Source organism: Mizuhopecten yessoensis, unplaced genomic scaffold, assembly GCF_002113885.1.
Source record: "Mizuhopecten yessoensis strain PY_sf001 unplaced genomic scaffold, ASM211388v2 scaffold716275, whole genome shotgun sequence".
NCBI lineage: Eukaryota > Metazoa > Mollusca > Bivalvia > Pectinida > Pectinidae > Mizuhopecten > Mizuhopecten yessoensis.
This window is the reverse complement of record NW_018480035.1, coordinates 1095-11524: the sequence shown is the minus strand read 5'-3', so window position 1 is coordinate 11524 and position 10430 is coordinate 1095. Positions and strand designations below refer to the sequence as shown.

At 36.6% G+C, this 10430-nt stretch overlaps 1 protein-coding gene across 1 annotated transcript; it reads right to left on the bottom strand.

The window, feature by feature from the left end:
- Positions 1-4031: 4031 nt before the first annotated feature.
- Positions 4032-10204, bottom strand: LOC110442529. Its single transcript, XM_021486174.1, has 4 exons — positions 10055-10204; positions 7934-8105; positions 4781-4836; positions 4032-4464 (listed from the first exon to the last, which is right to left on the bottom strand). Exons 1-4 carry the CDS (start codon positions 10158-10160, stop codon positions 4427-4429), a joined length of 372 nt encoding a protein of 123 aa, XP_021341849.1. The 5' UTR covers positions 10161-10204; the 3' UTR covers positions 4032-4426.
- Between the last annotated feature and the right edge of the window lie 226 nt (positions 10205-10430).

The window sequence follows — 10430 nt, the reverse complement described above, 5'->3', positions numbered from 1 at the left end:
CCCCCCCCCTATATCCGCGCCTGCAATGTACCAACCTATACCAATCTGGCTCCCGGAGGTTAAAAAATAACCAAACAAAAACAAAAACAAAAATGCTTTGTGTCAACATTTTCTTTTGGCTTTATATGTCTCTGAATTTTTGTAACACCTCTAATTAATATTATGATTACCAGGTAACTTCCCTAAGAATTCACGCATTACACAGCTAGCTTCTTGATCCTCTGTCCTGTTACAGGACAGGAAAAAAGATGTACAGCTAGATCGGGATTCGAACCCAAATCATTGAGAAAATATGGATTTTTTTTATTAATTTATCACCAGAACAAGAAATTAGACTTGAGCACAGAATCTGAGTTTGAGCATGAGAACGGTTTCATGAATACGGACCCAGCTAGGATTTGAACCTCTAGACGGACGCTCTAACCAATATGAGCTACGTACATACATGGCCGTCGGCAGTCGTCACATTTAACAGATTAAAGTATTTTCATTCTCAATGCTAAAAAAAGGGCAGAGAAAAAAACGAGAATTTAATTAAGTTCGCTAAATCTTGTAGATCTATTTCCGATGCAAAAAGACGAACGAAATTCATTTTTGTGAATACGAAAATTTTGTCAAACTTCAGAATAACATATCTTTATTCTCATTGATCAGTTTCTGTTGAATTATTGTTAATCCATATACCAAGGGACAGACTGGGAATAGTTTTCCGCCAGCTGAGCGTTCCAGACAAACGATCGAGGGAGAACTTGTGTGAATCCCACGTAAGAGAAAGGCGATCGAGGGGAGGTAACTCGTGTGAACATAGGCTTTACGTTCACACATAACTGTTTTACTTATTACAAACTAAATTTATTTTAATTTCATATTTGTATGGTTTATTAAGTATACTGACACTTGATAATTCCACTTCCTTGCATCTCATAACTGACAAGGAAAATACCATGGCTCGGTGGTATGACAAATTCGTTATCTACCCGATTAGGTGGAAAATATAAGGACTTAAAATTTCCCAAAAGAGAGATGTGTATTTCCTGCGGCTAGGGAAACATAAAATGATTGCAGGGGATATGAACCTGTATACCCCGCCTAATAAGATAGATAACGTAAATGCATCATTTACATTGTTAATTAGTACTAATCGGCGTACATGTTTTCGTCTTTTCGCTGTGGGATTTGTCGTCTCAAGTTACTATTTTATTAAAGGTTGGGGGGTGAAAATGCGAACGAGCGAAATTCAAAATTCAAGCAAACTAATAAATCTAATTTTCTTGGAGTAAAAAGACGAAACAAGCAAAGGTTTGAAAGGGACTTAATTTCGTTCTTTTTGGGCGAAAAGACGAAACAACGAAAAGGCACAATTCAGCCACCGTACTCTCCTAACCTCACAACAAGAAGACCGCTCATTATCGCTCTCTACACCCCTGGAATATGTCATAGCAAAATTGAAGGCACGAAGATAGCTGTTTGATTGGTCTCAGGTAAAAAAAACCCGGACCAATCGCTAGGCTGATACCTTTCCTTTGAAGATTACAAAGGAGAGACGCCCGATTTCAAAGCCTGTCATTTTTTACCGTTACGTGACCGCGAGATTCTTTTGATCGAACTAGCCTTCTCGTCTCATCAACAGAGTGGTGCACACTGAGCCTTCGATTTTTGCTATGACATATTCCAGGGGTGTAGAGAGCGAAAGTAAGCGTAACCCCTGGGGCTATCGAGGATGAAAGACCCTAAGCCCCTACCAACCCCTCAGCAGTCGGGGACTTTGAATTTTCTGTCCTTTCTCACTGTGAGTGTCCGCATGCACGTGTAGACAGTTATTAACCAGGTACACGAGTAGACAATGTACGTGATTATCAGAAATCTTTACAGAAAACAATTAAAACTTCAATATATTTTATATTTATTTGTAAAGACAAGAATATGAGAAAGTACGACAATATCAATTGGACAGCTAGAATTTCTAATCTCACGTAATGTGCCTCCTTCCCCTCCCCTCACAATAAATAAAATAAAAAAATAAAAATAAAATGCCTATCGAAACGACTTATAAATATGTATCAAGTTCATAATGTATAACATGGAAATTTGAACTTAAATGGAAAAAGAGAAGAGAAAATTGTGCTGAAAATGAAGAAAATGAAGTACTTGATACTGATTTTGTATTCGTAGTCCTTGAGAGCATCAGGTTTTCGAATTCAGCCGAGAATGAAATTTACGTGACACATAAAACCGTGTGAGATGAGATGTTGGAATTAATTAAATCAAAAACTCAAACGAGGAGTCATGTCGATTTCATCCAATAATGACGTATTTATGATAGAATCAAACTTAACCGGAAAACATAACACATAAAAAATCAACCAAAAAATAGTGTTATAAAGAAAACTTTGAGCTGTGAATATTATAAATTCGTACAATTTTATTGCTAAAGTGACTAGTAGAGAATTGTAAATCCTGTAGTTATAAGTTATATAAATTGTCAGAATAAAATGTGTAATCGTGTCTGACATTTAAACAACAGGCCCAACAGACCCGTGTCGCTAACCTCTTATTCATATCGCATCTGTGACAGTCAAACTGGGTCAAAGTCAAACATATTCAAATACATTAAACAATATTACTCTACATAATATCAACATATTTGATCATAGTTTAACCTTGAAATTGGGTCAAGGTTATTCATTTGTACAAATTTGATAACTCATCACCTGCGCATATTATACTAAAGACCAAACATCATGATTCTAAGCATCTAGGTTTTTCAGAAGAAGTCATTTAAAGGTTTTAACACATTTTAGTTCTTCTTTAATTTTGAAAGAAAGTTACTGTAATTTATTTAAACGAACTTGATAGCCGTCTAACCAGCATGGCACTGGCAGATTAGTATGCCCTATAAGTTTTTTTCAGTAGTAGTCTCATAAAAAGAAAACAAAATTGACTGCGGAAGGCGGACTAACGGACGACCAATCGCTTAACCAACCACCAAGGCCGCATTCGTTTATTGCGACCCAAACAGCTGAACCGGTTGGATCAGAGTTTTTCGTTTATGAAATAAGGTCGGACCTACTGAAGTAATCTGATGCTGCTTTCAGCGAGCCTTGACAAAGCATTGCAAGGCCTGCATTCAGACAACCCGGTTGAATCGGATATGAGAAAGGGGCCCCAAGATTTAAGTTCGCTTGCCCTGTTTATAACATGTTTATAATGCTATGCATACATTCAAACGTTCAATTGCAAAAACTACATACATTCTTATAAAAGCACCATATAAGATAAAATTGCTTAAAAATGCAATGCATGTATATACAAAATAGCAACTGCCTCAGAGCATAGATATTTGACGCTATGATATTTCTTACTAACATTTTTTGAATGCCTCATAAATACTTTATGAATATATATATTGAAAAAAAATGTATAGGTTAATTGATTAATTCTTAGGTATTTAAAAGATGCAAAAGTATGGATTTATCATAACGTTTAGTACTTATACATCTGAGGCTAAGAAAACATTTACTCTCCCCTTTATCCTCCGTAATCATACATACACATTCACAGAGAATATCTCAATATCTGTTTAATGTATCTAAGACAGGTCTACTTAACACAAAACCCACCTCAACACACCCCTCCTAAGATCTACATAAGGAATGAACGGCATTTTTCAATGTTCATGCCGGTATGAACGCAAATCATCTACATACACATATTCCATTGATACTGGGTGTGATATGGAAAAAGGCGTGTTTTATTCTGTTTATTACAAACTTACTAATAAAAGCAACTATCTTATGATCTATTTTTCTTTTGAAATATTGAAAAACGAAAATTTTCCAAAAGGGGTGTGATACGGGTTTTGCGGGCTGATACGGGTTTTGGGGTGTGATATGGCGAGGGCTGATATGGGTTAGAGCAATTGTGTCGTATCGCATATACAAAGGACCCGTTTTTATTAGTAAGTATGTAATAAATGGATATATTCACTGGATAACATACTAAACACAGTACATTATACAATTATGGACTTTTATGCTGGTGAAAAGCCCATAACTGTTTTATTATATACTTCAACAATGAATTAAAAAAAAACCTCATGGTTCTGATCTTTTACGCGAGCCTCTGTGTAAAATTTAGGCAGGGTTGAATCCAACAGTTCAGCATCGTAGCTTTCGAAGACATCGTTAAGATCATTTTCCTTAAAATAAGCATGGAGGACACACACTGTGTATTCGGCAAATTACTACCAAACGAAGTCAAACAGTCTATTTCGGGTTTACCAACGCCACCCAAAATTTCGGAGGTGATTTAATCAAGACCGCCAAAGGTCCTGGATTTCGAAAAAATAAGGTTGTTCGATATCTGGGATGTAACATCCATGTTCGAGGTCATGTAAACTAAATCAATGCCGTCCTATATCTCGGATTTACACCACCACCACCACTGTCTCACCTCCGGTACTCTCTGGGAAAGATAAAAGTAGAATTGATTCACCGGCAGGAATTTACAAGTTATAGCTACATGGATCTGAAGAAAATTAGGAATTTCCTGATATGAAATTAAAAATAACAGAAATAACTTTATAAATAAACTTGTGTTTTTCCCATGAGCATAGCCGGAAACAGAACTGGAGCTTTCGATACCATGAACCCTAGACTTGCGCAAGCTCCAAATATAATGTAGCCAGGCACTGCGATACATTATACAAGGTGAAACTTATTGGGAAAAAATGACTTAAAAGTATAGTTTAATCATCTATATCTTCATATTTTTTACATACCATTGTTTGAAATGTTATCAAAGCCGCCGTTCCCCATTCCTGGCTGATTTTGGGAGCTGTAAAAAATAATAAAAAAAAGCGTATTAATGAAATGATCGACTTATATGCGTGTATGATGGTAGAATATATATTGATGCTAGAGTTAAGGCGACATACTACCTTACACAGTAAACCTGTGTTTTGTGTTAGAGTTAAGGATATATGCCACGTTACGATTGATGCTAGAGTTAAGGCGACATACTACCTTACACAGTAAACCTGTGTTCTGTGTTAGAGTTAAGGATGTATGCCACGTTACGATTGATGTTAGAGGTAAGGCGACATACTACCTTACACAGTAAACCTGTTTTTTGTGTAAGAGTTAAGGATATATGCTACGTTACGGTTGAGGTTAGAGTTAAGGCGACATACTGCCTTACACAGTAATCCTGTGTTTTGTGTTAGAGTTAAGGATGTATGCCACGTTACGATTGATGTTAAGAGTTAAGGCGACATACTACCTTACACAGTAAACCCGTGTTTTGTGTTAGAGTTAAGGATGTATGCTACGTTACGGTTGAAGTTAGAGTTAAGGCGACATACTGCCTTCGCGCCGCCTGACGTAAATACATGTATTGGCTGTGCGCAAAGGGAGCTGATAATTTGTTACAGCTATAATTGGACCTAAACTAAGGTGTTAAATTCAGATTGATTTTACACGTTTAGGAGTTTAGATCAACTTTCGGTAAAATTGCCTTAAGTTGATCTAAACCCCTTAAGCGTGTAAAATTATTCTGAACACCTTAGTTTCGATCCAAATATAGCTGTACAAAATTTTCGAGTCCCTGTGGTTATGTGAACAGAATTTGTACACTATTAATTGAACCGCTTTAACCATTACATGGATTTCATATAGCTATACTGTAGGCTTCACCACTCATTAAATATATTTATTTAAGATGGCCTCACGCGATGTGAGAACACGGTGCTTTACTGTTAAACTGACATTATATGAGAAACTATCCCAGAAGGTGACGATCGATTATAATGATTTGCATGTATATATACTTGAGAAATAAATCCTGTGTAACGTAGCATACATCCTTAACTCTAACACAATACACATGTTTACTGTGTAAGGTAGTATGTCGCCTTAACTCTAACATCAATCGTAACGTGGCATACATCCTTAACTCTAACACAAAACACGGGTTCACTGTTTAAGGTAGTATGTTGCCTAAACTCTAACCTCAATCGTAACGTAGCATACATCCTTAACTCTAACACAAAACACGGGTTCACTGTTTAATGTAGTATGTCGCCTTAACTCTAACATCAATCGTAACGTGGCATACATCATTAACTCTAACACAAAACACGGGTTCACTGTTTAAGGTAGTATGTTGCCTAAACTCTAAACTCAATCGTAACGTAGCATACATCCTTAACTCTAACACGAAACACGGGTTCACTGTTTAAGGTAGTATGTCGCCTTAACTCTAACATCAATCGTAACGTAGCATAAATCCTTAACTCTAACACAAAACACGGGTTTACTGTGTAAGGTAGTATGTCGCCTTAACTCTAACATCAATCATAACGTGGCATACATCCTTAACTCTAACACAAAACACGGGTTCACTGTTTAAGGTAGTATGTTGCCTAAACTCTAAACTCAATCGTAACGTAGCATACATCCTTAACTCTAACACAAAACACAGGTTTACTGTGTAAGGTAGTGTGTCGCCTTACCTCTAACATCAATCGTAACGTAGCATACATCCTTAACTCTAACATAAAACACGGGTTCACTGTTTAAGGTAGTATGTCTCCTTAACTCTAACACAAAACACAGGTTTACTGTGTAAGGTAGTGTGTCGCCTTACCTCTAACATCAATCGTAACGTAGCATACATCCTTAACTCTAACACGAAACACGGGTTCACTGTTTAAGGTAGTATGTCGCCTTAACTCTAACACAAAACACAGGTTTACTGTGTAAGGTACTATGTCGCCTTAACTCTAACATCAATCGTAACGTGGCATACATCATTAACTCTAACACAAAACACGGGTTCACTGTTTAAGGTAGTATGTTGCCTAAACTCTAAACTCAATCGTAACGTAGCATACATCCTTAACTCTAACACAAAACACATGTTTACTGTGCAATATACATTTATTATTCAAGATATAAGTTCGTAACAACACGAAGAAGTGGTTAGGGACCATGATCTATTTCTGGATGTGATATTCTAGCTTTATTCAGAGTTGATGTAATCTGTTTTTGATAGTGGGTGATTCATCTGCCACAAAACACACGATATACAGGAAAACCCTACTTTCGTTATGCATTCTCACGCCTATTATCAATGTTAACAAACACTTTTAAGCGTAGAATGACCTCTGTTTGTGTATCTACGCCAAGGGTAATATATAGAATACAACTGCCTCTTTTATCACCTATACCGGAAAAGGATTTTTTCTCCAACGAAAAGCATGTGCTATATCTAAGTGTTATTTTATCAAAGATTCATATTTGAGAAAAATGAGCAATTAAAATATTCTTCAAGGAATAAGTGAAATACTTAAAACAAAAAACAAGTCTGCATACGTCGATAAGCTACGCTTCGCTTTGCTTTTTGTTTGACGATAATTAATTTTAATTGTAATGCTGGGTGCTTTCCTTAGACCCAGTATTTACTCCACAAAATGAGCTTTGACACGTAGGTTTGAAATGACACATCTATTTGACATGTGTTTTGAACCCTCAGACTTCAGGGAAAATGTGATTTGATATCTGAAATTGTTAAAGGTCAAGGATCAGCTGAAAACCCTGATACTTAGCTAATCCAGACCCAGTAACCAACGTTGCCGCTTTTGTTTATCGCGATCCAAACGGTTTGACCGGTTGGACCAGAGTTGTTCGTTTATGAAATAAGGTCGGACCTAGTAATCTGATGCTGCTTTCAGGCGAGCCTTGACAAAGCCTTGCAAGGACTGCATACACTTTTGCAGGTCAGCCAGGATTTATACCCGAAGTTATTATATTTAAAAATAGTCAAATCGGTTGTTCCGCATAAACGAACAGTCCCCACCACATCAGTCATTCATTTCAGTTGTTGTAAATACAATTTTCTTATGGTTTCATACAAAACAAAGCTCTCATCTTACCTCTCTAGAGCCTTCTCCAGTTCCTTTTCGTCTTTCAGTTGGTATTTGGCCATCACCCGTTCGATCTTCTTGTGACTGGCACGATAAAGACAGAGGCCGCCCGAGAGGATGGTTAAACACAAAGCTACCATCATCAACAGTATGACAACGTAGGTTAGAATCTCACAGGGAGCTAGAAAAAAAGACGTCTTCTGTCACTCTTCAAAAGAAAATTCAATGAATGGCATCAATTGGTTAAACATTCGATCATATTATAAGACTCTTTCATGCCAAGGGGTGTAGAATATGGAAATTCCACCCGAGGGTTTTTCAAATTTGGAGGAGTTTTGCCAAATTTGAAAATCCCGAGGGGGGATCCTACACCCCTGGGCACGAAAGAGTATTTTTCTCTCATTAAAACCTGTATTTGTCATGGCAAGACCATTGATTGTGAAGGGATTTTGCAGTATGGTATCATTATATGTTTTACTCATATATGAATTTACATTTACTGTTTAAACTTTATAATACCAGACATTTTAGTATGTGAAATGTCCTAAGGAACTTAGGATAATACAATTGAAGTTTTCACCCCTCTCATTCCCTGAAAATGTTTGGATCCCTTCCCTGATACCCAATATGATATTAAAGTCATCAGGTCTCTTTAAGATAATTAAGAAAATACGTCTCTTTTAAATAATAATGATGGTATGCAACACTGCTCCGTTCAAATGAATATCTTCCAGTAGCGCCAATATCGGATCACTTCGCCTTTTTCCGTCGCATACTCGAAAATGACCAAGCGTGGTCCGATTGGCGGTAGCGCGTCTTTGAGAATATGTTTGAATGGAACTATGTTTGCTTCTTACGACTGTCTCGTGTTATTCGCGGGGGCTTTTATTAAAAACACCGAAAAGGATTGATTATTATTCTCTTTATTTCCTCCTTTAAGAAGATTTCACAAACAGAATAATGTACGTACAATGATAAATATAAGATAATAAATATAAAATCAAATAGACGATAGGGCAAAATTAGTGCACAACAGAATTAGTTAACACCACAGGAATAGGTTAATCAATTTGAGTACAGTTTACAAAAGAACACATAATTAATAATGTTAAGAATGAAAGTAACATGCTTTTCTTTTTGACATGACTGTGTTTCTCATTAAATGATATACACAAACATATTGAATAATCATTCGAAGTATGCCTTCAGCATTTTGGAAATATGATTGCCCGATGCCATACGAAATTCTGTTATCTCTGATGTATTCAGTTGATACGTTATTTTGCCACCAATCAGTAGGTGAAATAATTCAAAGTCTGAACGAGAGTGTTGGTATACACTAAACATAAATTCACATGTATTAATGACTTGACACCGTTCGCTGCGATCGATTGTCAAACAATTTCTCTCTTGGCCTCAACCGGCCACATATGAATACGGCATGAAATACGACGCGAATGTGTATTTACAGATAAAGCATACCGGATATAGGGCTCATTTTCAATCGAAATAACGTTTAGCAGGAAAGCATAACACAGATTAAATAAAATTATATAAGATAAAAGTCTATTATATCTATTATAAACTTTTATCAGATATCTTACATACATTGTAATATACAAACGATATTTCATAAACGATATTAACCTTATAAATGATATGCGGCCTCATTATGTTTTTCTAATATTTCTGCAAGACACACATCTATATATCACAAAAAGAAAGAAAAAAACCTATTTTCTTAATAAAAATGGAATTCTTTAAGCTGATATCGCTTCAATATTCTGGTTTGGTTTGTTTGTGTTTTACGTCGTATTTAAAAACAGCTATGGTCATTTAAGGACGTGCCAGGTGTTGATGGTGGAGGAAAGCCGGAGAAAAACCACCGACCGATGGCAAGTACCTGGCGACTGCCCCACGTAGGGCTCGAACCCGCGACTCAGAGGCGGAGGGCTAGTGGTAGCAGAATGTCGTACGCCTTAACCACTTAGCCACCGCGGCCCCTTTAGTAATCTGGTTACATGGTGATCTCACGTCATCATCAATGCGTTGAAGTGATTTCTTAAGCAAATAACAAAGAAAAATGGAGCCTCATTAAAAGTTAAAAACTGTTGCTTAAAAAGTACATACGTTTGCATTCACCTGGGATGTCTTCACATGTAAGACGGCAGATATTGTCAGCGGCACAAAACAGGTTCTTCCCACAGGGAGAGAATACTTCGTCGCAGCTAGCCATTTTTATTATCTACTGAACGGATATCTTCATATCGTGTACTCTAAAATTAGATGTCTGGTTTTCATTCTCGCTAATTATAGCGACAAGTCACATGTTGACAAAGTTACGTCACGTATTCATAAATATTGGGGATTTTTATGTACACGCGTGCTTGATGATGATGAAATGAGAAGTATTATAATATTTTTTTGTGCATTACGTAACAAATACATTAGGCACATAGGGCCACAAAATTTTAAAACTACTGAAAACAGAAGGTGAGAAGTAAGA